Source organism: Danio rerio, chromosome 7 (assembly GCF_052040795.2).
Source record: "Danio rerio strain M-AB ecotype USA chromosome 7, GRCz13ab, whole genome shotgun sequence".
NCBI lineage: Eukaryota > Metazoa > Chordata > Actinopteri > Cypriniformes > Danionidae > Danio > Danio rerio.
The window spans coordinates 65,157,137-65,183,453 of record NC_141027.1 but is presented as its reverse complement, the minus strand read 5'-3'; the positions used below and the strand labels follow the sequence as shown (position 1 = coordinate 65,183,453).

General features: G+C 37.6%; 2 protein-coding genes across 3 annotated transcripts in view; both read right to left on the bottom strand.

Moving 5' to 3' along the window:
- Positions 1-26,317, bottom strand: part of LOC147843244 (uncharacterized) — a 1,033,179-nt gene that overhangs the window by 844,980 nt on the left and 161,882 nt on the right. The gene's annotated exons all lie outside the window — the stretch shown is intronic.
- Positions 18,554-26,317, bottom strand: part of stim2b (stromal interaction molecule 2b) — a 119,971-nt gene continuing 112,207 nt past the window's right edge. Inside the window, exons 9-12 of one of the 2 annotated variants that reach the window (XM_087259658.1) lie at positions 24,886-24,986; positions 24,554-24,792; positions 23,501-23,681; positions 18,554-20,192 (exon numbers count right to left, since the gene is read on the bottom strand). In XM_087259658.1, the coding sequence (XP_087115784.1) occupies positions 19,655-20,192; positions 23,501-23,681; positions 24,554-24,792; positions 24,886-24,986 (1,059 nt within the window). In that variant the 3' untranslated portion in view covers positions 18,554-19,654. 2 annotated transcript variants of the gene reach the window in all.

Sequence of the window (26,317 nt, the reverse complement as noted above, 5' to 3'; positions counted from 1 at the left end):
TGATGGGTATAGGCTAATGTAAGAATTTAGCCAGAACACCGGGGTTACACCCCTACTTGTTACAATAAATACCATGGGATTAATAAGGACCACAGGAGCTTAATATCAAGTCCAGGAGGTTTAACATTTAACATGTTTCCCCCACAGTCTAAAGACATGCACTATAGTTGGATTGAATAAACTAAATTGGCCATAGTGTATGTGTGTGAATGAGTGTGTATGGGTGTTTCCAAGTAATGGGTTGTGACTGGAAGGGGATCCACTTTGTAAAAAATATGCTGGATAAGTTCATTCAGCTGTGGCTACCCATGAGGAATAAAGGGACTAAGTCAAAGGAAAATGAATGCATAATGATAACACATTTGTCTGTGGCATCATGTTCTTCTCTCAGCCTCAATACTATGTATCACTACAAGCTCTTTTATATGACATTTCATTCACATAACATATGTCTGTGTTCCATATCCATTACCATGAAACATATGACACACATTGAAAACACAGTTTTGATCATGGTGAATGCAACCAGGAAAATAGTTCTCAGAAAACTGGGCAAGAAATTCTTTTTCAGGTTTTGTTGGAGGGTAAAATAAAGTTTTAAAAGCCTGAATGAAGGTATACAGTTTTTAAATACTCCAACACCCCAACACAGCATTTGTGTGTGACTCATTTCAAAAAGGCTTGAATAAACTCTACCACAACACATCAAATAAACTAATGTGGTATTTTTGACTAATGAGCTGCATTTCAGCTTCATGCGAGTCTGTCCCGATCACTGACGGCTGTTTATCTGATGTAACAGAGGAAAAGCAGACATGCACGTAGGAACAATGGGTGGGGAGAACTGATTCATTTGGATTTAAAGCCACAGTCTACAAAAACAGCTACACTGTACTCAGACACCAAAACGGGTATATTCTGGAGGCTATAATAAATTACCTGGTATTTTGAGCTGAAACTTTACAGACACCTTCTGGAGACACCAAAGGCTTATCTTAAATCTTGTTAAAAGGGTAATAAGGTGCCCTGTAAAGTATTCCAGGGCCTTAAAGCCACAATAAAATGGAAGCTAAGATTATCCTATTTTCTGCTGTTGTGGTATATCAACTTGAAAAAAATGCAGGGCAGTGCATTATTTTGTTCTTTTGTAACAGACAGGGATTGTTAAAAGAGGGAATGTTGAAAACAAAAAGAATGAATGATTTCAGAGCAAAAATAAGACACTCATTGATGTGTTGCCCCTAATGGCCCGTTTCCACTAAGTGCTATGGTACCTTACAGTTTGGTTTGGTACACTTTTATGGCCGTTTCCACTGTCAAAAGACGTACCAAACCGAACCGTACCACTATTTCAGCACCCCTTTGAAAGGGTACCAAACACGAGAAAGGGTACCAAAAGGCAGAGCTAGACGTGCAGCTGAACGCTGTTGGTTTCACTTACACAAAAATCCAGAATGAAAACAAAAGAGCTGCCATGTTTAAAATACACAGCCGAGAGATCTTTTACAGCGTAAATATATATACATATAATAACGAGCCATTGTTGACCCGGGCTCAAACAAACCATCGTCGTCTTGATAAACAGCCATAAAGCCAAGAAGAAGAGGAGATTTACCCTGTTTTCAGTTTTTACGAGCCAGTCTGAAGCGGAAGCAGTTTCTCTTTCTTGCTTGTGCTTGCCGCGCGTCTATATCTGAAATAACAAACTTCTTGAGCTAAAGATAACAACGTGTGCTTAATTACTGACGTGCTTTTGAAACCGATCCTGTCAGAAACTGACAAACGTGAGAGTGAAGCACGAAAAAACAAAGGAGAAGCCAGAAAAAAAAGAGCATAAGAGATTATTTTTTCAGCAAACGTGAACAAACTGCCATGTTTAACTATTATTATCATCACCTTTTGAACTAATATGAACTGAGAATGATGGAATGACTCTCTAACAGAGGCTACATTTGCTGCTGAAGATTACAGACACAGGCATGAGGTTTTCACTGATTGTGGGCTATGTTTTGTGTTGTTTTGAACCTAAATAAGGACAAAATGTCTGCTGTGTGTAGTTCTACTGTAGTTGGTAACATATCGGAGACTGTAAGGGTCTGTATGTGTTCATATATGTTCATTTATTCAACATTACAGTAGGCTATTTTGCACTGTCATTGATCTGCAGTTATAATCAAATCCTGCTTGTTTAAAAGTTAGTAATAAACATATATACAGAAGTATTTATGTGTATAAAGCTTCTGTTTTGTGAGAAGTGCTTCTCATATGATTTGTGAATGACCTGCACAGCTTTACTGTAGACATTTTCTTGAGCGAAAATGACGTCGACTGAAACCTTACCAAAAGGGTACCCTTGGTAGTTGAAATGCAAGCCTGATAAAGGTACCGACTCGAACCGTACCGTACTGTGCCAGTCAGTGGAAGCTGAAAGAATTCCATGTGAGCAGGAAGTGATAGAATTTTTTTTTTTTTTGTTAGAGGAATAGAAGGTTGTGGTATTACTTTTTGACAAAATAATGAAGTGCACAGATAGACTGTTAACAAGAAATACTATATACATATACACTACCTGACTAAAGTCTTGTCGCCTAACCAAGTTTCAGGAACAACAAAAAATTACTTTTGGTTTGATTGACTTTTTGTTGATTATTTGGTATCAGAAATGGCTTTTATGAAAGGCAAAGGCTTCTAGATAACGCTTCTTTGAAATTGACCACAATAAAATATGATCATGCCTTGATTTTGAATGATTTCATTGGGACAGTAAAATCATCTGACAGCATCTACACTCGGCACACTGCTTTTTGTATATAATTTGCTTTAAATTTGAGGTGACAATGTATTGTACACTTATATCACCCCTAGCCAACCCACCTTCTCCCTTATCCTCCTTGGAGATGTGAGCTGCATTAGCAGTGATTTCTCTCCAGCTGTGAGAATGAGCTACTATAACACTTGAAAACTACAGCCCTTATCTTTTAGCAGTCCTCTCCCCTCACCCAGAAGGTGTGGGTGAAACTCACAAACCACTTGTTACATTTTGCAGACATAAAACAAGGTCTGTGACTGTGTCTGTGACTGTGTCCATGACTGTGTCTCTATGATCTAGTTGTACCTGACACATATGCATACCTCCTAAGATGAGTACCTTTCTTCTACATACAGTAGTATGCGAATATCTGTAAATCAAGTAGGTAAATTGCCAAACAAACACTGAGTAAAAATAAATATGACGACCTACTACTTGGAACCTGAAGCATATATAATAGATACATAACCACAGTTAGTAGAGTTGTCAATTGGTACACATTCTGACAGTATGTAATTTACTACGGTCACTGCACGTGTGCACAGCTAGACCTATGATAATGCTGGGATGCTTTTAAATAGTGAGTTCATATTCAATGCAATGTTTTTGGTTCACAATGAAGGAAATTGTGCAATAATCCACATTCCTAAAAAAATGTAAATGTTATATTTTTGAATATTCCTCAAAATATGCAAAATAGCTCCATTATCCTGCCAAATGTATTTACTTCTTATAGCAGATACAAAGACTGCTGAAATTGAGGCTTCTTTATTTTAAATCGTGTATATTTTTGTGTGATTTAGGCTCATTGTGGTTTAAGAATATAGAATATACGCTGACATACATACACACTGAAGATGTGGTAAAGCTGGGAGTGGTACTGTGGGCTTTACATTCCTCACACTTTGATAGTACATGACTGCCATCTAGTGCAGTCTCTGTTTTTGCTATGAGCTGGATCATTAAAAGAGACTGCAAGTAGTATGTGTGTGGGTGAGTGTGTGCGTGTGTGTAAGAAAGAGAATGCTTCTGACTTTATTTGAACAAGAACAAGAGAGAAAGAAAGAAAGACAGCATGTTGGGGGAACATATGAGAGCGAGCCAGGTTGAGTTGTTTTAACATTTCTCCTTCTTGCTCTCTCTCTCTCCCTCCTTCTCTCTCTCTCTCTCACTCTCTCTCTTTGTTTGAGCAGCACATTCATCATAAGAATCTTCTCGGCATATCTCTGTGTGGAATTGATGAACCATCAACACAATTCTCCTCACTTTCTCTTTATATTGATAAAGCAATCATGCATGTTTCTCCTGCAGTCACCATTGCCCACTTATAAGATAAATGGGGTGTCACACAAACACATTTTTGCTTTTTTTTCTATTGCTCTAATGTACACTTCAACCTTCCTAAGAGACACGCAGACAGAGAGAGAGAGAGAGAGAGAGGAAAAAAGATAGAAATAGTATTCTGTAGTTATAGATGGATCAATCACTCTGATTTAAATAAAAATGCCAATGAAGTACATATGATTTTGGCGAGCTGTAGCCATTCCACAATTTAAAATATAAAAGGGCTGCCTTTGAGAGGAGCTCATTAGACTTTGCTTCAGCCCCTTACCTGACTTGTTGTAAGCAGACACTCCTTGCATGCAACAGGATCCAGTGATGAACTGTAGTTGGGAGAGCTTAACTTGCTGCAATTTAAGAAAACACATGCAATTCCGAAAAACGCCAGCAAACTGAGAAAAAGATCTTCATTTGTTTGACAGCACACGTGCTGCAAGTCCTCACAACCAGCGCTTAATTTGAGGTGAAACACACCGGCTCCAGCACCTCTGAAATCTGATCCGGCACCTCATTTTACCTATCCAACTCCTTACCCGCCCTCCTCCCCCGTCCGCTGTTCACTTTCACTTTCTTCCACAACTCCCAAACCCTCTAAACTTTCGTACGTGACAACCCTCCACTATTCGCTTTCTACCGCAACAGAAAATGCGGCTCAATTTTGTAAATTGATGGCTATGTGGGAAAATGCAGTGCGTTCTATTAATTTGATTGCTTTGTGGGCCTTTTTGCAGCAGTTTGCGAGGATTTGCAACACGTGCTGTCAAACGAATGAAGAACTTTTTCTCAGTTTGCTGGCGTTTTTTGTTATTGCATTTGTTTTCTTTAATTGCCGCACGATAAGCTCTTCCAGCCACCACAGTTCACCATGCATTTTCTTAAACTGCTGCACGTTAAGCTCTCTCGACTACAGTTGTGAACAGTACATTCAGCAACATTGGTTTGGGTTTTCCATCCCTTGGCACTTCCCTGACATCCAGCCACTTCAGTTCTTTTTAGCACCTGCAAAGCATTCGATCAGAGCAGTTTTCTCTAAAAGAGCAAAAGGGTAGGTGAACACCGGTTAAAGATGTCATCCCAGCCGTGCTTTTTTGGATGCAGTGGTTTCCTCCCACACGAAGATGATCACAAGCATTGCGTGGCATGTCTGGGCATCAAGCGTGTGAATCCTGTGCTCTCTCTGAGGGCATGTCCATGGTCACACTGAGGTCCTGTTAACACTAATGCGTTTTAGTTTGAAAACATACATTTTGACAAGGTTACGCCATCTGTCCACACAACGCCGGAGTTTTCGAGCGCCGAAAACGGAGCATTTTGGAAATGCTGGAGAGGCCGTTTTCATTCTGAAACGCTACTGCTCTGTCTCAGTGTGGATGGGGGAAAACGGAGACATCTGAAAACGGAGGCGTGGCTGCTGAGATTCGCTACCTGGTTGGGGCTTTTGTGTCATTGCGTATCTTTCCCTTATTCGTCAAGCCCCTATCACATGACTATAACACATGGCTTTAACGCTACCGGGAGACAGCAGACCAGCCTTCACTGTAAACAACAACACGGACACAGAAATGGGAGCGTTGTTTGCACTATTGTCTGTTTTAGGCACCATTGTGCAGTTATTCATTTGTTACGTTTAGTAACAACTCGACCTCGTCATCTGTCCACAAAAATACCTCTCTTGCTTTCTTTGCCATCGCATTCATTGTTCAGCCGGCATTTGTTGACAAACAATAACCAAATGCCGAGCGGGACACATGCTTCCTGTTCATACTCGAACGCGCATGCCCAGAGTGCACAAATGGTCACATTATATACGTATGTGGGGACGTAGTGTGGATGGAGATATGTTTTTGATCGTTTTTAATCTAAAGCGCCATTTTAAAACTAAAACGCACTAGTGTAAACGGGGCCTGAGGTCACAGCTTACATAGATACATGTGTGAACCCCTTCACAGCATCACGGTGAGTTTGCAGGGGAACCTAAGGATTACGGTGGGTGTAAAACTGCTGCATCATCACTTACAGTTCTCCCACTCCTCATCAGCATGTCCCATGGCTGAGTAGCATAACCATTCTATAAATTCAATAAACAGACATCCATCGCAACATCAAAAGGATAGCTATTTATATCAGATGAAAAGCCGGAACCACTTACGCCCTCCAGGGTCACTGTGGCTTTGGATCTGGAGTCCGATAATGTTGCTATGCTTTACCAGGTGAGCATGTGGATGATCAAAGAGGTCTTCTACAGGTAGTCCAAGACTGCTAATTTGGCGGCGGATTTGGCGACTACTTCTTGCTTCACTGCCACCAACTCGCTCTCCATCAAGACAACGGAGCTCATTTGCTGTAGTTCTAAGACATGCAACCTTTCTGCCTACAGCAAATGCCCCAGTGCACTTGCCTGACCTTTGGGATGTGATAACTTCTTTATCCCCTCACATACCCACAAGCTGTCTCACTGCTGATATGTTAGTGGTCGGTCAGATGGTGCCTCTTGTAAGAGCTCTGGCAACTTAGTCAGCACTGCCCAGCCTGTCACAGTGGCTCATTCAGATGATCAGACTCGACTAAGCAATAAAGTTTGAATTCTTCCTCAACCACAGCCATTCCTACAGTTTGCATTTAAGAGTCGAGCAGTACAAGTACATGGCAGTTAAAGGACCTCTCCTTAGCGCTCTCCCTGTCTACACAAAGGTCATGAAGAGTGTCCTCTCGCTGCTTTGTTGGCATGCATCCACCTTTTCAATTCTATCGACGATTGACCAGGTGGGGCTTCTGGTCAACCGAAGTAAGAGCTAGTTCTCCCACGTGCAGTGCCCTGCTCCACTTTGTTTCTTGAGCTCCATGAGCCTGCATTGCTCCAAAGAGCATGCCACAGCAGTGTTGTCCTTTCTAAAGCAATTCATCAGGAAAACAGTGGTCCCACTGAAACTATTTCAGAGGCTCCTGGTGCATATGGTGTCTGCAACGGCTGTCACGCTGCCTAGATTGTTACATATGTGACCACTCTCAACACTGGCTGCACAATCGAGTACCCAGATGGACATGGAGCACCAGCACACAGTGAGTGACTATCACTCCTCTGTTTTGCCGATATTTCAGCCTGTGGATAAACCCTGCCTTCTTGTGAGTCAGAGTGCCCATGGGGCAAGTATCCATGCATTCCTCAGCCCCTAGGGCAAGTCTCCACAGTCTGGGGTGTCAAGTACAAAAAGCATACAGTTGCGGGTCTGTGCGTGCTAGTAGGTCCTGCTCAGTAGGGCATCAATAGCATACATCAACCACCAGGGGGTTGCTCTAGGGCCCATGCCTTTAATTGGAGTCTATATGTGAAGTAGTGTACTTCTTGTACTCCATCAGAGGTGTCACATCCTCCTGGTTGGGCAACACCTAACACATTTGTGAGATTCTACAATTTTCCAGTATAGACAGTTTCCTTCTGAGTGCTGGGTAACACCAAACAGTCGGTAGAAAGCTAAGCTTGGTGTCAAAAATGTTTGCTGCACCACGCTCCTTAACCTGGAAGGTGGTTGCATACTCTTGTTATTGTAGAAGGAGCATGTTAACAAGCAGGCTTGGCTCACTTGTCTTGGTGTCCATGTTGTATGTCTGTGGCATGCTGGCCACTACAAGGACCCAGGAAACAAGATGGGCATCTTCCTTCTCTTATCTCCAAGATCTCATCCCTCTGCATACTGGCAAGTGGAGCATTCTGGCAAACTTATTTTATTTTATCAAAGGGAGTCTACGGTGAATTTTCTACCCCACAAAGGAGCCCGAGTTTACTACTACAGTGCTGAAGGATGTCTTTAACACTATACTCATCAGCCCCTTTCCAGCCTGAAAGATGGAAATTTGGTTGGAATGAGAGTTTTAACATTCTGGCAGTGTGAGCGACATTTACCATAGCCAGGGGGATGGTGGCATGCCTCAACTTGGTCATCCACCCCTCCCACTCATGGACTGCAAAGTCCCAAGCCCTCAGATGACCCGCAAGTGAATACAGAGGAATAAAAAATGGGTCCACATCATCAGTCACCCATCTGAAGGTAACAGAGCCTGCAGCAGCTGTGTTACAGTGCCCACAAAGATAAATAGATTGCTGCAACCTCGTCCCATAAGCATAGAGGGAAGCCTTCCTCTGCTGCAATGTCTTCAGTCCCAAAGCACCCACCAGTGTTGGCTCCAGCCCCAGCTAATGGCTTCTCCAGCTTTAGAGCACTCGCCAGTGTCTGCTCCAGCCCCAGAATGTGTCCCAGTGTCTGCACCACCCAGGCTTTATTCCCTGTTGTCTCTAGTCCAGCACTTTGCCCTGCTGCTCCAAGTCCGCCCCTTTGCCCTGCAAGCACCACCTAGACTCCTTGCACTGCTTGCCACAATTCAGCTCCTTGCCCTGCCGGTCACTGTCCAGCTCCTTGTCATGTTGGACCCAGTTCGACTCCACATCGTGTTTGCCCTGTTTGCTGTCCCCGTGTCCTCATGTCTCATGTTCAGTCTTGTTTTTGCATTGTATGTAGCTCGTGGCTCATGCTTACCTGCAGCTGCATGCTTTCAGGTTTTGTTTCATGTGAACATGCAGTTAATGAGTGTTCTCATAGGCTGCATGTTCATGACCAGTTTTGTATTTGTCTCTTTTTGTCTATTCTCTCTCACCATGTAATCCTAGTTAATTCTGTTCACCTGCTTGCTTATTGAATTTTATTACTTATAGCTTCCTAGTGTATTCTGTCCTGTGCCAGTTCATCATCAATGTTTACTTGTGTAGTTCCAGCTTTGATTCTGCCCTGCCTTGTCCAGCCTTGGCTTTCTTTTAGAGTCTGTTTTCCCCTTTAGGGTGGCTTTTGTTGCCTTTTGTTTTATTTTATCATTAATAACATCTATCTTTCGAGTTTGTGATAAGGTGGAGCTTTGTCCCCACTGAGTAAGCAGCATACAGCACACACATACACACACATACACTGTCATTGCTACTTATCTGTTGTCCTGCTGTTGACATCATGGGTGCACACACGGATCCGATAGCCCATAATGCATTTCCCACAGCATAACTCCATTCCTGGTTTTCATACACACACATACATTCATTGTTTTGTCCTATTTGTTGTCCATGTTGATTGTCTTTGTTTGTTTGTAAAGTTTTTCTGTTTGCCCATTGTGTCAGCCAACCTGAGCAGGCAGCGGCGCCTGCTTATGATGTCATCGCCGGACATGGCGGCACAATGTGGGTGGAATGGGTAAATCCATTTTGATGCATCTGACAGGGAAAATTTGTGTTTATTATGTGTTTAATGATTAAGTGTTTGGATCCAATTCAGTACTAAAATTTAAAAGTGTTTGAGTGCTTTTGCAAAGAATTTTATTGTGGTTTAAATGATAACTATGTGTTAAGTGTTTATGTGTGTAAATGAAAATACATTTTCTAGATACTTACCTAAAGAGTTGTAGGTCCCAGAAAAGCCGGGAGTTTGGCCCATAAAAGCATGACCAAACCCCAAGACATTTTTTTGTTAACCACCAACCAACAAGACAGTGTAATTAATTAGTTGAAAATGAAGATGCCATTAGAAATTATTTTACCAAACTGTCAAGTGGCGGTTCATTCCACTGTGAACAGGGAAAGAGCAAAAGGAAAATGAATGAATGAAATCTGTCAAGTAAGTGTATTAGTCAATAACATTAAAACTGACATTAATTAAATCTTAACAATCTGTTGTCATTTCTGAGATTTGGGATTTACATTTGATGAAAGTAGATCAATGTAAACATTGTAATAAGCTTGGTAAATTCAAATAATTTAGTGTAAAACATTATGAAACATCAATGTTCATCTGTCCATTGTCCATAAATACAAAAAGCTTATCAGATGTATAGATAATATGAAGTAATACAAATAATGTATAGTTATATGTATTATATTTATCTTTAAAAAATAGCTAAAATTAGCAAATAAAACACAAGGTAGGCCTACTGGGCAAAAAGGGGATGCCTTTCAGTAAATTTTAAAAGCTGTCATTCATTCATTCTCACCATACCTAAATTCTTGGTCTCTTGTTTATCCTCATACCATCTATGTGAGATAAAAGAACAGCATCTTAACTCTGTCTTTCGTGAAACTGAGGTGCCATTTAATGTATAGTAAATCGGACTCATTCAAAGTAGCTTCGCGGCACAAAAAAGCGTTATGAATGCATGCTACACTTCAACTTTACTGTGTGTTTTCTTTTCTTATATTGCACAGAGTTTTGAGGTAAGGGATGTTTTCATTTGCCATTCAGTCAGACAGTCAGACAGCCTCTTCCAGTTCATTACACTTCATCTTTAAAATCAAAAGTGGAATATCGTCACCCTGCAATTATAAGGTTCTAACTGCGTTCTGATCGAGCTTTAAAGTTTTTGCACTCCATAGCAAACAGTGTGTGCAACATTTTTTTTTTAAATAAAAAGTCTTAAAATGTAAACAACGAAAAAAAAAGTAATGTAAATAAGTTTCAATTTAATAAGAATATGTCAATAACTCAATTTTGACAAAAAATGTCAGATAGAACAATATAACTCTAAGGTGACTATATGTCTCCTTATGAAAGCCAGCGTATCAACGTGCTGCTAGATTGAAAACATATAATTCGATTTGCAACTTCTGATTTTTTTTCTTATAAAAAGTCTTAAAATGTAAACGTGAAAAAAATGAATGAATTATATATATATATATATATATATATATATATATATATATATATATATATACATAATATATATATATATATATATATATATATATATATATATATATATATATATATATATATATATATATTTATATATGGGTGTGTGTTTTCATCTTTATTTTACTGCTTTGTTGTTTCTGTTACTTTGGTTTTAATACTTAAGTCCTCACCCCTTCCTTCACCCCACCCTGACAATTGTTTCAGGTCATATAAGTTTAAACCAGCAGGTTTTAATCATAGTCTTATACTGCATTTAAAGACTATATCCTTCTGTACAGTAGTTGATATATTTATTTTATATCAAATAAAGCGGAAATGCAGCACAATTGAGTTATATAATAATAAAAAAAAATCTTTAAGATTAGCAATTGATCAAACTAGATTCAAAACCCAGATAATATTTCCCCGGTTTTCAATAAACTCAAGCATAAGGAGCATTTGATTGTGTTATTTTTCATGATTTTACTGACTTGATTAAATTGACCTGTGCTTTTTTTTTTTTTTTTAATAACTTCCATCCCCATGTGTTTGACAGGAAACTGGGGCTACAATTCACACAGGTCATTCGTCAGATATTGCCTGGTCTGATGAGTCTCGATTTCTGCTGCAACATTTGGAAGGTAACATCAGAAATTTGGCATCAACAACATGAAAGCATGGATCAACCTTGCATCAACGGTTCAGGCTGGTGCTGGTGGTGTAATGGTATGGGGGATATTTTCTTGGCACACTTTCGTCCCTTTAGTACCAGTTGACCATCAAGTCAACACCACGGCCTACTTGGGTATTGTTGCTGACCATATCCATCCCTTTATGACCACAGTGTACTCATCTTCTGATGGCTATATCCAGAAGGATGACACACCATGCCATAAAGCATGAATCATCTCAGACTTGTTTCTTGAACATGACAATGAGTTAACTGTACTCAAATGGCCTCCACAGTAACCAGATCGTAATCCAATAGAGCACCTTTGGGATGTGGTGGAACAGGAGATTCTCATTGTGGATGTGCAGCTGATAAATCTGCAGCAACTGCGTGATGCTATCACGTCAATATAAAGCAAAATTTCTAAGGAATGTTTCCAGTATCATGTTGAATCTATTCCATGAAGGATTGAGGCAGTTCTAAAGGCAAAAGGGGGTCTAGCCCAGTACGAGTAAGGTGTACCTAATAAAGTTGTGAACTGTGTTTTGTGTTTGTACCTCAACAATTTGTCTATATCACCATGCCAGGGAAGATGGGTCAAATCTTGTATCCTAGATCAGGGGTCACCAATCTCTTTCCTAGAGGTACGGTGCCCTGGAGGGTTTAGCTCCAGCTTGCCTCAACACACCTGCCTGGGTGTTTCAAGTAAACCTTGTAAGACCTTGTTTAGCTTGTTCAGGTGTGTATGATTAGAGTTGGAGCTAAATTCTGCAGGACACGGACCTCCAGGAACAAGTTTGGTGATCCCTGTCCTAGATGGATCCATAATAAATCACAGCCAACTTTAAAGTAATTGCACAGTTGAGACTTTTGTCTCATTTTTTTATTATTAAGATGTTCTACTGTATACAAATATTCACACAGAAAAAAATCAGCTTGGCTCAATCATCTCAACATTCACATCAGTCAACGTATAAATATATATACACACACAAACACACATGTGTATATACACAAGACATTTGAAATCCTTCATCTGTGTGTCAAAGTATACAATGCTAAGTGACATGAGTTCTGAGGCAAACAAATTTAGGCACCGCTGTTGCGCTGTCCTCTCTGGCACTGGACAAAGGTTTTGCAATTCAAAACAAACTTGCAATATTTTTTGGCCAAAACAGAATCAGTTTAGTGCCCCCTTGTGATTATTATTTATTTATTTATTTATTTATTTATTTATTTATTTATTTATTTATTTATTTATTTATTTATTATTTTTTGAATGAGTGGAGGAGGTATAATGATCACAGTGATGGTAAAGCCCTTGAAACAGGGCATTTCGAGAGAAAGAGAGAGAGACAGAGACAGAGAGGGGTAGGGGTATGGGTCAAAATCTGCATATTGCATATAATTACTCTCAAATAAAAATAAAAATAAACTTTCTTTTCTCAGCTATCCAAAAGAAAACACATTTCAAAACAATTTCTAACAAAACATAATAATGGAAAAAACTAAAATAAACATCTTTCAGAGAATAAATGCGATAAGAGCCATTAAATATCCATCAAACTGACTTGATTTGCTGCTTTTTAACTCATCTTCACAAATATTCTCCTTGAGCTAACTAAAATAACTTACTCTATTGCCGCAGAAAGCGACACTTCCCTGGTAAGGAAAGCAGTAGTGCAACAACCTTTAGCAGGATAATTTAGTAGCACTTTCCACGCAGCAGTTAGTCAAATACGCCGTATAAACACCACACATGAAAATGTCTTCAAAACACTTTGAAAAGGTCAGCTGTGAATTGAATACACCTTGTTGTCTTAAATGAATGTGCTAAACACATGTGCTGAAATTAATCTTGAACACTAGACTGTTCTTTAAATCAAAACTAGAAGAGTGTAATAATAATTGAAAAATATAGTGATTACTGAAGTGTTTAGTAGGTTTTAATGAAAAGAGTAATCTGTATTCATTTCCTGAAGCATTAAATTGTGTTCATTGTTTCACTGTAGGCGTTCTGACATGCTGCTTAATGTTAAGTGTTACTTTTTTTCTTAAAAAAAATATTGTCAAGTACAGGAGCTCTGTGGCAGTAAACAGAAGTGAGAAAGCCGAAGGCCCACTTTCCACCTCAGGCCATTGAGAGGAAGGTAAAGGATGTTTTTTATGCTTTACATACTATAAAGAAACTTTAACCCTTCTAATGAACTACCTAATTAAAATGATGTCTGTGATGTTGTAAAAGGCAAACATATAGCCTCATAACTTCAGAGTTCCACAGTAGAAGGCTAAAAGTTAAGCAGAAGGTTTAATTCTGTCATTGATTCACCCTTTGGTCATTCAAAACATGAATGCTAATCATTTTTGGTAAAGAACTGTTACACAGCCATACAACCACAGTCCATTCAAAACACTATAATGGATCATGAAAGTTCACTAAATTCCTAAGTCTTCCGAATCTACACAATTCCTTTATGTCTCAAATAAAGTTAGTTATTGTTCATGTAAAACTAAAATCACTATGCACTAAGCTATGGTCAACATCACTCATGTTTAAATGGCATTTAGTAACCGAACAATGCACAGCATTTGTGCCCCTTAACCACAAAACCATTCTTGTTTTTTATGAGTAAATTTGTAGTAATAGCAAAATATTTATAGTTCGTTTATACAGATTCCTTCGACTTAGTCTCTATTTCAGAGGTCGCCACAGCGGAATGAACCGCAAACTATTCCAGCATATGTTTTACGCAGTGGATGCCCTTCCAGATACAACCCAGTACTGGGAAACACCCATACACATGCATTTACACACATCCACACTTATACACTGCAACCAATTTAGTTTATTCATCTCACCTATAGCACATGTTTTTAGACTGTTGGGGGAAACCAGAGCACTTGGAGGGAAAAACCACTTGAACATGGGGAGAACATGGCAGAAATGCCAACTGGTCCAGCTGGGACTCGAACCAGCGACCTTCTAAACACTGAGCCACCGCGCCGCCACTCTATTTTGTATCATTCAAAATTGTTTTGTTTTTTTATTCTATGCCAAAAAATTATTAAACATTAGGTAAAGATCCTCTTCCATTGAGACCTTCTGCAAATGTTCTTCTGGAAATTTATCACAACCTTTCAAAAAATACTATTATGGACAAATTTAAAGGGGATTTCCTTAGTATTTATATTTCTGAAACCTCAACTATAAAGTTTTCAGCTAACTATATCTTGACCAATATTGCCTTATCACAACTATACTTAAATCAATGGAAAACTTATTTATTCAACTTTCATACAATGCATTAATTTATTTATTAAAAATAAAATGACCCTTATGACTGGTTTTGTGGTACAAGGTCACATTTTTAAAAACCACAATAATCAAGAAATAGACACAGTGGTTTTCATCAGTACTGTAATGTAAATCTAAGTAGAACAGATTGGTGAAAAATAAAAATAGGTTTGGGGTTTTGCTCTATCCACTGGTTAGATAATTTGAAGGGCATTGGATTTGATACACATACAGATGGGATTGTGAGCTTGCATTCGACTGCTGAACAGCAGAATTTAGGCAAACTGGATAACCCAGGAGAAATCTGATACACTCAAAAAAGATTGTTGCTGCTTGCTCAAACAGCTTATTTAAAATGAGCTTAAACAACATGATTCTTGAGGACAACTTAATTGTTTTATGTTTAATCCACTTCAATTTGTTACATTAACTTAATCGATTTAAATGATTTGTGTGGAACACTCCATTTTGATTGAACAACTGTAATGGAACAAACCATTAAAATGAAACATTCATGGATGAACCTCTCTGGTCACAAAGGCAGAGTAGATGTGAGGCTTGGAGTAGGTCAAATGTATCAATGAATCTTGACTTAATGGGATAGTTCACCCAGAAATGAGCATTTGCTGTTACTTTACTCACCCACAGGGCCTCTGAGATGCAAGTGACTTTTTTTTTGTATCTTCAAACCATTAATAAGGGGTTTTAGCTGAAACTTTGGCCCTTGGTGATTCATATAATGGCCACCCATTTAAGAATAGACATGCAAAAAATAAAAAATAAATAAAAAATGAACACACATGGGTCCAGATGATACATTGAGATCTTATAAAGGAATAAAATCAGTTTTTCTCAATAACTGATTATTATTGTAAAACATTTTTACCTTAATCCACAGCAAGCGCAGGTTTCAGTAACACTTTAGTTCAGGTCACAATACATGCTATTGACTACTGGCTTATTTCCTGCCTATTACTATGGTATGAACTGTTTATTAGTAGATAACAAAGTATGATCTTATTCTAGATCCCTAATCCTACCCAAAACCTAAACCCAACTTCTACCTCACTAACTATTAATAAACATCTAATCGGAAGTTTATTAAGCGGGTAATGTTAGTTAGTAGTTTGTTAATAGCATGAATTGTGACCTGAACTAAAGTGTTACCTAAGTTTACTGTCGAATAATGGTGTATATCAAAGACTAGAAATCTAAAAGTCAATCATTCAGGCTAAAACTAAACATGAACTTAATCATAATCATGCAAGCCATCCTGCAGAAAAAAAATTATAAATCAGTCAAATTCTTCATATTTAAGAATGTGAAAATGAATATGACAATTTTAATGACACTATACAACAATAACTATTAATTTTACTTGACTTACTTTAGGGGTAGTTGTTAATAAAACACAATGTTATGGCTAATTTAAATAATAATAATAATAATAATAATAATAATAATAATAATTATTATTATTATTTTTAACTTCTGGCAGAAACTGTACCCCTTCTAGCAACAACCAACAACAGTGGTTTGTTCTGTAGCCATTCAAAAATAAAAATAAAAAATTCTTAAGGGGTCAATAATATTTATCTTACCAACTTTTGGACATATTTTTTATATTTATTTTTAAAAATTCGGTCTTATTTTATTTCTAAAAGAAATTAGTCTTATTCAAGGAGGAAAAAAACTGCTCTGAAAATGTCCTTGCTCTGTTAAACATCAACAGGGGAATACTAAGAAAGAAATATTCAGGATCCAGAATAACCACAGGAAGTACCATTTGTATGAATAATACAACACACCTACCCTTCCTCTCTATTGTAAACATGAACAATGTAAGCTCGCTCATGAGGCTCACAGAGTATACGAACACGCATGTTGTATTATTGTTTGTCCAAATTATATTTATATTTTATATTATATTTATATTTTATATATATTTATTTAATTATATAATTATATTTACTTTGCCAAAGTTTAGCAAAATAAAATATATATTTTGAATGTTCTATTGAAGATAAAGTCAGTTTCATCTTTGAAAGCTTGAGAAGTACATAAATGAACAGAGAATTTTTATTTTTCATTCATTTATCCCTTGATAGGAACACTCCATTTTTATTTATTTATTTATTTATTTATTTATTTATTTATTTATTTATTTATTTATTTATTTATTTATTTATTTATTTATTTATTTTTTGTGGAAATAATTTGGCTCTACAACACCCCTAGTGAAACAGTTTAGTTTTACCATTTTAAAATCCATTCAGCAAATATATAGGTCTGGCAGGAGCACTTTTATCTTAGCTTAGCATAAATCATTGAATTGGATGAGACCATCAGCGTTTCACTCAAAAATTTCAAATAGTTTAAAGATTTTCCTTATTAATGCTTGACCATTCTGTAGTTATATCATTGCCGCAGGGGCAATGACATTACGCATTGCCAACAAATAGTCTCCAGCTAGATAACAGCTCTGTGTAATATCACTGCACCTGCTGCGGTCATGGCATGAAAGCAAAGTTCCTTGATAGAGCTTTTCACATGTTTAATGGTCATCAGCATCTTAGTTCCTTTAAAGTTTTTAATATATTATTTAAAAAAAAAATGTGTGAACATTTATATGTATTTATCTATGTGCAACCTGTCCTACTGTACCCAACCCGGTCTGAGCTGGTATCAAAATGGCAATTCTTTGGGAGTCGGTTGCTCTAACAAGGAGGCTAAAGGCCATGGGCCCTAGCGTCTGTCGCTAGAGCATCTTTTGAGGTCAGAGGAGTGAGGTTTAACTACATAGCAGCGCTAGCTGGCGACCATTACACTCACCCCCCTGACTCCCATATCTGACAAGCCTCCACGTGTAACCCACTGGTCCTACTGCACTCAACCTAGTCTAAGCACCGTTAGAGGAGTGAGGTTTACCTACATAGCACTTCGCTAGCTGGACTCTGTTACATTTGTATTAAATGATCTATGCATCAAATAACACAAAAATGAATTACCCCTTATACGAGGCACTTAAAATGCACTCGAGTGTTTGGGCGGAAAAGTAAATTTGACATTGTTCTTTCTTCTGTCTGCCATTATCAAGCTCACACAATTTTCTTTCTTTTTTTTCTGAAAGTCTTGATAACACCATTGTGAAGTTTTTCTTTGATTATTTAAGCCAATACAATTGTAAAAAAAAAAAAAAAAAATATATATATATATATATATATATATATATATATATATATATATATATATATATATATATATATATATATATATATATATATATATAAGTTTATATTTGATGTACTAACCTATTTGCTGTGCTCTAGGTTTACCCAACTATGGGTACTTATGCTTCTTTGAAACCCAGAAATGTGAAAAAGGTCCATTATTACACAGGAATAAGAGTAAAGCTCCTAGCCTTATTCATTCATTCATTCATTTTCGGCTTAGTCCCTTTAATAATTTGGGTTTGCCACAGCGGAATAAACCACCAACTTATCCATGATATGTTTTACACAGCGGATGCCCTTACAGCCGCAACCCATCTCAGGGAAACTTCCATACACTCTCATTCACACACACACACTACGGACAATTTTAGCTTACCCAATTCATCTGTAAACCTCGGAAAGCATTCGGAGGAAGCCCACACGAACATGGGGAGAACATGCAAACTTCACACAGAAATGCCAACTGACCAAGCCGAGGCTCGAACCAGCGACCTTCTTGCTGTGAGGTGACAGCACTACCCACTGCGCCACTGTGCCGCCTCCTAGCCTTATTGAAATGGAAAATACCATCTTTTCTATCGGTCTTAGAACACAACTTAAATATAGAAGAGTCAAGCTATGAATAGGAGAACGATCTAAACTCTTTTTACATTTTATTTAGTCAGATGCTAATGGTCTAATCCAATAATGTATGCAAAGATAAGCTAAAATTGCTCCCACCAGATCCGGAGATTGCCAGAATGGATTCAAAAATAGTAAAACTCAGCTGTTTAACTGTAGGGAACTAGAAGGCAGGGGTTTATTGCACCTCAGTACAGACAGTAAACGGTAAAAACAAAGCTTTCAATATTGCACAAAATATGTGTAAATTACTTTTAGGTTATTTTTTAGGGTCTTTCTGTTACTTTTCTAAGCTTAACATCCCTTAATCATGGTAAACCTTGGCTTTACGGCAAAAGCTGTGTAACAGTTTTTCACAAATTCATATAAATGCTCAAAGAAACAGCATTCAGGTTAGGAATGGCATGAGGCTATGTAAATAACAAAAGAAATCACTTGGGGGGTGAACTACAGTACAGTAGTCAACTTCTGAAGTGGATTTAAAAAAGACAAGAATGGGTTTTATATAATTGTTTTAGAACTACTTTGATAAACGGTTTTGATCGACATGCTGACTACTGTATTATTTTAATACAAATGTACATTTTCCATATTTTTTCTGTAGAAGTTGGAGATTTGGAGGATGTTGGATTATTACATTATTATTCCCTGTTTTAACAGACTTCCTAATCATTTCCTGGTGACATAATTACGGTGCACTTTAAAGGAAACAGAGATTTAACAGAACAGGCCATGTTTTATAGAATGCTAACATGACATTTTCCGGCCTTCAAAGGCATTCGTGTGAGAATAAAAAAAAGAAAAACCACAATAAAAAGGCTTCCAAGCCAGGAATAAACCCAGATAAAGCTACATTCTACACAAATTTTAAAAAAGGACAAAGAAACTGAAAAATGTTTTGGCTTCTGGTTGACAGCATTACCCTCATTTATTTTGTTTTAAGGCTTCTTTTTCTCTCCATTTCGCCCACTTCTCTACTGTTCCTCACAGCTTTTTGCTTTTCTTGAACAAGCTCTTGATCTTGGAGCGTTTTTTCTCTCCGTTATCGCAAGAGTCCTGGGGGGAGGTGGTTTGGAGCTGCTTGGACTCCTTGATAGCTTTGCTTTCTATGTCGAGTGAGCTAATGGAGGGGTAATGTCCTTCTAGAGGTGTCCCACTAGCGGGCAGCTGACCCATGCTGTATGACTTTTCCAGAATGCCATTGTAGGCCACAACTCTGGTGCTAGGGTGAAAGGTTAAATTTTGGTATTCTGGAAAATCAGAAGAGCGGGTCAGATCAGGAGAGCCCTTGTGAACTGAGGAGGAGTCATGAAAAGAAGAAGGGGACGATGTGGAAGGAGGCATGATGGTCTCCAAAGCCAGCGCCTGGGCCTCCAGGGGATAAAACTCCTCACGGGAGATTTTGCGAGGAGGGGTTTCCGTGCCCGTAACACATGTACTTTGAACAGCGGGACCAGAAAACTGCTTCCTTCCCAAAGAGGAACTGAGAGAGTCTGAATCTGAGCACGTGTCCTGAGGGTCCCTGTGGAAGAGAAACACAACCTGTGTCATCATTTTCTGTAAGATACACAATAATAACAGTCTGAAATAATGAGTTTGATTTCATTGCTGTCTGGAATAATCGATTCTGATTAGTCAGTCTGGCATTTCAAAGTATGTTATTCAGAGATGACAAACACTGAATAATAAGCTCATCCTGGAATTTCTAATTATCTTGACTGTCAGTGAACAGGTTCACGTTTGTATCCTTACATCCGCATTTGTATGTATTTGCTTGCTTGCCATTTTTTTACTTTGAACATTTGGCACTGTCTTGAAAATGAATATGCAGGTTAGTATATGCTTCACTCAGCTGGTTTTGTTTCTATCAGCTTTGTGTTTTTGACTGTTTGGCACCATCTTGTGACTAAATAATGTGCCGGTTAGTGTATACTCCATTCAGTTACATTCAGATGTTTTCCTTTCTGTCAGCTTTGCATTTAATTTAAGAATTAATAAACATCAGAGCAATGTTTTGTGTCTAATATTGATGTTTTGTACCAAGTATTTATGTAATAAGCAGGATAAAGTACATCCATGTTGATTCCTTTCACAGAATAAAGCCCTGCAGTCTTATACAGCCCCAAGAAGTCTCAGTCTATTTGATAAAAAATAGTAATGTTGGAAAATATAATTACAATTATTTTATTCAATTATTATTATTATTATTATTATTATTATTATTATTATTATTATTATTATTTTATTTCAGTGATGACAAAGGAATTGTCAGCTATGTAACACAATCATTCACATAGTATACTAATATTGTAATTTTGGTGTTCAAGTAAAACTCATTATTATCAATATGGAAAATAGTATAACTGCTTAAAATCTTTGTGGAAACTGATTTTTTTTTTCAGTATTCCATGAGAAAGTATATATATGGTTGGACAATGAAACTGAAACGGCTGGTTTTAGACCACACTAATTCATTAGTATGATATATGGCTTCCTTTTGTGGACAATACAGCATTAATTTGTCTTGGAAATTTGTCCTAAACAATGAGAGGGATTTTGAGCTATTCTTCTTGCAGAATATTGGCCAGGTCACTATGTGATGCTGGTGGAGAAAAACGTTTCCTGACTCGCTAGAAAATAATTATGTACAAGTGACTACTTGAATTGAATAAAACATTTTATTTAAATTGTCAGTTATATTTAATCCATACGCAACAGCGTAACACACATTTGATTTTTGATAAACAGATAAATTTGAACCTGGTGTTAAACACTATAGCCTTCGTAGCTCTGCTGCCTTGGCTGCAATTTTTTCGCCTGTCAAAAAGTCCTGTCAACTTCTGCTTGTGGCTTTTTCTCAACGAGTTTGCCATAGAGATGGTGTTGAGCCACAGTAAGATAGGATGTTCCTTGGCTGTGGTGGCAATGCTTCTAATGCAGAAATTAGAGGTGTGAACGTACACTGGTCTCACGGTTCGGTTCGGTTACGATTGTCATGCCATAGATTCGGTTAAATTTAATATCTTGGTGAATCACAGTGCATACATAGTATAATATATATATATTATTTTTATTTTTTATTTTATTTATTTATTTATTTTGTCACACCTGTAACAAGCTGTCTGTTTAAATACACACACATAGACACAAAGCACCAAGCAAGCGACACAAAGCATTACGCTCTCTCTCATTCACACACATAAACAAACACACGTGCGCGTGACATGCACAACTTTACGCTGCATGACTTTTTTTAATTAGCCTACATTTGTAACAGTTAATTTTTATGGTATGAACTTTTATCCAACGAAAGTCAAAAATAAATTAATAAATTAAGACCTTTGTAACAAAATCCAAGACTTGGTATATCAAATTCATGGCAATTAAGGCCTTCATTTGAGATGATCAAATTTAAGACTTTTTCAATGCTTTTAAAACCCCATGTGTACTCTGAAAAATTAGATCTGGTGACTGTGCAGGCCCTGGCAGTTGTTCAACTTAAATTTTTGTTCCTCAAACCATTCTGTCGCCAATTTTGCTGTGTCTTTTTGTGCTGTATCATCCTAATACATACCACTGCCATCAGGATACAATGTTTGAACCATTGGGTGCACATGGTCCTTCAGAATGGTTTAGTAGTCCATGGCAGTGATGCGCACATCTACCACAAGTATTGGGCCTAGGGAATGGCATGATATTGCAGCTCAAACCATCTGATCCACTCCCATGCTGCAATCAGGGCATGCAACAGTCAGGGTGGTAGCCTTTTTTGGTGTTTTTCCACACCGTAACTCACCCTGATGTGGAAACGACAGTGAAGATGGACTCAGCAGAGAACAATAAATGTTTCACATTGTCCACAGCCCAATATTTTCACTGCTGACACCATTGACACTGACGTTTGGAATTGGCACAGATGATTAAACACTTGGTTATAGGAGCTTGTATATTGGATATAGTATTTTATAGTATATTGACCCTTTGGAGCTTCCGACGAACAGTTTTGGTAGAAATATAAGAGTTGAGCTGCACATTTAATTCTGCAGTGAGTTAGGCAGCAGTGGTTACATGTTTTTTTTTTTTTTTTTTTTTTTGATACAATCTGAATTAACACCTATACATCCCTTTAAGACAGCTTCCTCTTGCATCCGCAGTTACTTTCGTTGGATGTGGTTCATCCTACTTGCTGATATCCTAATTTAGATACAGTGGTTCTTGACACATCAGAAAGACTTGCTGTCTTGGTCACAAATGTGCCAGCAAGACAGGCACATTGCAATGTTTTAAGCAAAACTGTGCTGTTACTATGCTATTTAAATAGTCATACTTTGCTTTTACTAGTGGAATGTGCAATCAATAAAGACTGTCCGCCAGGCAGGTCAAATTTAGCCATGAAACCTCAAACACTAAATTAGCCAGTGTTTTAGTTCCATTGTTCATCAGGGTATAAATCTTTATAACATATACAATATATAATATGAAATATCATTACATAATCACTCAAACTTCTTGATATTACTTTTTAAGCAAATGTGTTTTCATTTGATCAACATAAAGACAATTTTAAAGTTAAGATTTCTATTTTAAACATTGCTGTTCGTATATAATAGTTAAAGAATCCTGAAAACCGTTTCCACAAAAAAAAAACTTTTCTAAACTAAAAAATGTCTTCTTTTTCACATTTTTACTATAAAAATAAAGTGGTTTTCTTAAATAAAAAACTGCATAAATTAAACAAAAAATAATTCTAAAATGATGATAAAAATAATAAAGCATGACTAAACTAATAAATAAACAAATATATGTAAACAAACCCTGTACATGTCATACCCCTTTCTTTCAACAGTGAAGAAGATGTGTTCTTCCTCTCCCTCGGGTCTGTAGACCAGTGGGGCCGAGGCCATGGACAGCAGGTCAGGGTCAGCAGAGAGAGTGGTGGGCTGAGACATGAGACTTCTGCGAGAACGACAAACACTGCTGTTGCGCGTCAGAGGAGGTCGAATCAATGGAGCTGGGAAGAAGAGATCAGAGGCACTTAATGTTATTCTTATCATACTAAAAGAGCAAGAACTGCCCAATGAAAAGTCTAATGCTAAAATAAAAAGGGAATATTGAAGACTTTGGCATACTAACAAACCTCCAAGTTATACGAAAAGTCTGTTAAACTGATTTTCATCACAATTCCACACAATGAAAGACATCATATTTTGTCAGTCATTTAAGTACTGTAGCCTTACCAATACTGCTATCTCAGTGGACCAAAATCCTGCTCCACATCTATTTTCAAAATTAATAAAAACGTTGTTTGAAATTTCACAAGAATTATGTTTGTACTGCTTTTTTATCATACGAATGTGCACTTGTTAAAAATGTTAGAGATGAGTTTTAATAACTCATCTCTAATGGCTGATTCATTTTACCTTTGCCATGATGACAGTAAAAAAAATATTTGACTAAATATTTTCCAAGACACTTCTATACAGCTTAAAGTGACATTTAAAGGCTTAATTAGGTTAACTGGGTTAACTAGGCAGGTTAGGGTAATTAAGTTATTGTATAGCAATGGTTTGTTCTGTAGACTATAGAAAATTATTTAGCTTAAAGGGGTTAATAATTTTGACCTTAACATGTTTTTTTTTTATTATTATTATTAAAAACTGCTTTTATTCTAGCAGAAATAAAACAAATGAGACTTTCTTCAGAAGAAAAAAATATTATCAGACATACTGTGAAAATTTCCTTGCTCAGTTAAACATAATTTGAAAAATATTTAAAACAAAAAAAAATTAGGGGGGTGAATAATTCTGACTTTAACTGTAAATAAATATGAATCTTTTAAAGCCACATTTTTCAAAATCTCGTTTTTTTGGGAGGGGTACTTACAAGTGAACTGTGGAATGATTGGTGGTGTGTCCTCGTCAAGATCGTCCACTCCACCAGCAATCGGGTAGGGTGGCACTGACATGCGTGGCATCACCACCCAGCTGTGGTCAGCATATAAAGAGGCGGTGAGGCTGGGCAGCCCAGAATTATTAACCACTGGAAAGCCACATAACCTCTCTATTTGCTGCCAGCGGTGGAGGCGTTCCCGCAAACATGCTGTGACCTCTGATAGAGCCTTTCTAAAAGGAGATATCAATAAATCAATGATAAACTTGCATTGTACAGTGGGTAACTATTTGTTTCTGTGCAGCATGTGTATTATGTGTGCTTACTTAGCCTCAAGTATTTTGTGGTCTACTTCATCCAGCGATGAGCTGTGTGCAACGTGAAGGGTACCAAACACTGAGCTTCTCTTCTTCTTAATCTTTTCTGCCTGAATTTCACAAAGCATGAACACAGAAACACATTACTTTGGCCATTCAATTTTCAACATTAATATTGAATTAGAATTAGGTCACCAACATCTAAGGACAATGTTATTTTGATGTCCAACAACGACATGAAATGACTGATTTTGCTTGATTTTAGGTTGTATTGGAAAGTAACCAAAATCCAACGTTGAGCCAGCATCTTAAACCAACGTCATGTTGACCTCAAATACTGACATTTATTCATCAAGTATGGCAATTCAAATATAACTTCTGATAGACGACATAGTGGTAACATCCACACAACGACAAGCAGTTACATCATTAGACGTTGATATTTGGTTGTTTTTAGGTGATGTTGAAAAGTCAAAATTCAATGTCTGTCTGACGTTGGACATTGATGTTGGCCTGATGTTGGGTTCGGATGTCAATCTGATTTTTTTCAGCACAAAATGCAACGTTCCACGACGTCGGGGTACAATGTCAATCTGACATCATTTTGACGTCCTGTGCCTGCAGGGTTTAGTCTGATTTTAAAATAACATTTTAAGCCTGGGGGTGATGCAGTGGCGCAGTAGGTAGTGCTGTCACCACACAGCAAAAAGGTCGCTGGTTCGATCCTCGGGCTGGATCAGTTGGCACCATGTCAAAACATGTTCATGACTGCAAAAATGTATTATTCCTTGCATGTTGTGCCTGTCTATTATCATACATAAATTGTACTAAACTGATGCGTTCGTATCTAAAAAGTTCATAACAATACATTTTCTTTTTAAACCACCAGGTGGCAGTATTTTACTTTTATTTTAGAGTGCAGACTGCGTTTGTTTTATTAATATATCTTTTTTCTTATATATAATATAACTTTATTCGTTAAATTTCTTCTCTTTTTTAATAAGGGGTTGCTACAGCGGAATGAACCGCCAACTTATCCAGCATATGTTTTACGCTGCAGATACCCTTCCAGCTGCAACCCATCACTGGGAAACATCCATACACACTCATTCACACACATACACTGCGGACAATTTAGCCAACCCAATTCACCTATACCACATGTGTTTAGACTTGTAGGGCACCCAGGGGAAACCCACGCGAACACAGGGAGAACATGCAAACTCCACACAGAAATGCCAACTGATCCAGCCGAGGCATGAACCAGGGACCTTCTTGCTGTGAGGTGAACGTGCTACCCACTGTGCCACCGTGCAGCCTGGATATAAATATTTCATTCTAATTTTGGCAACTAAAACATGTTAGTGCTTAAAATGCAATAGTACTGCATGACGACACACCAGTGGAATGAGGTCTGCACATTTGTTGGTTGTACTGAACA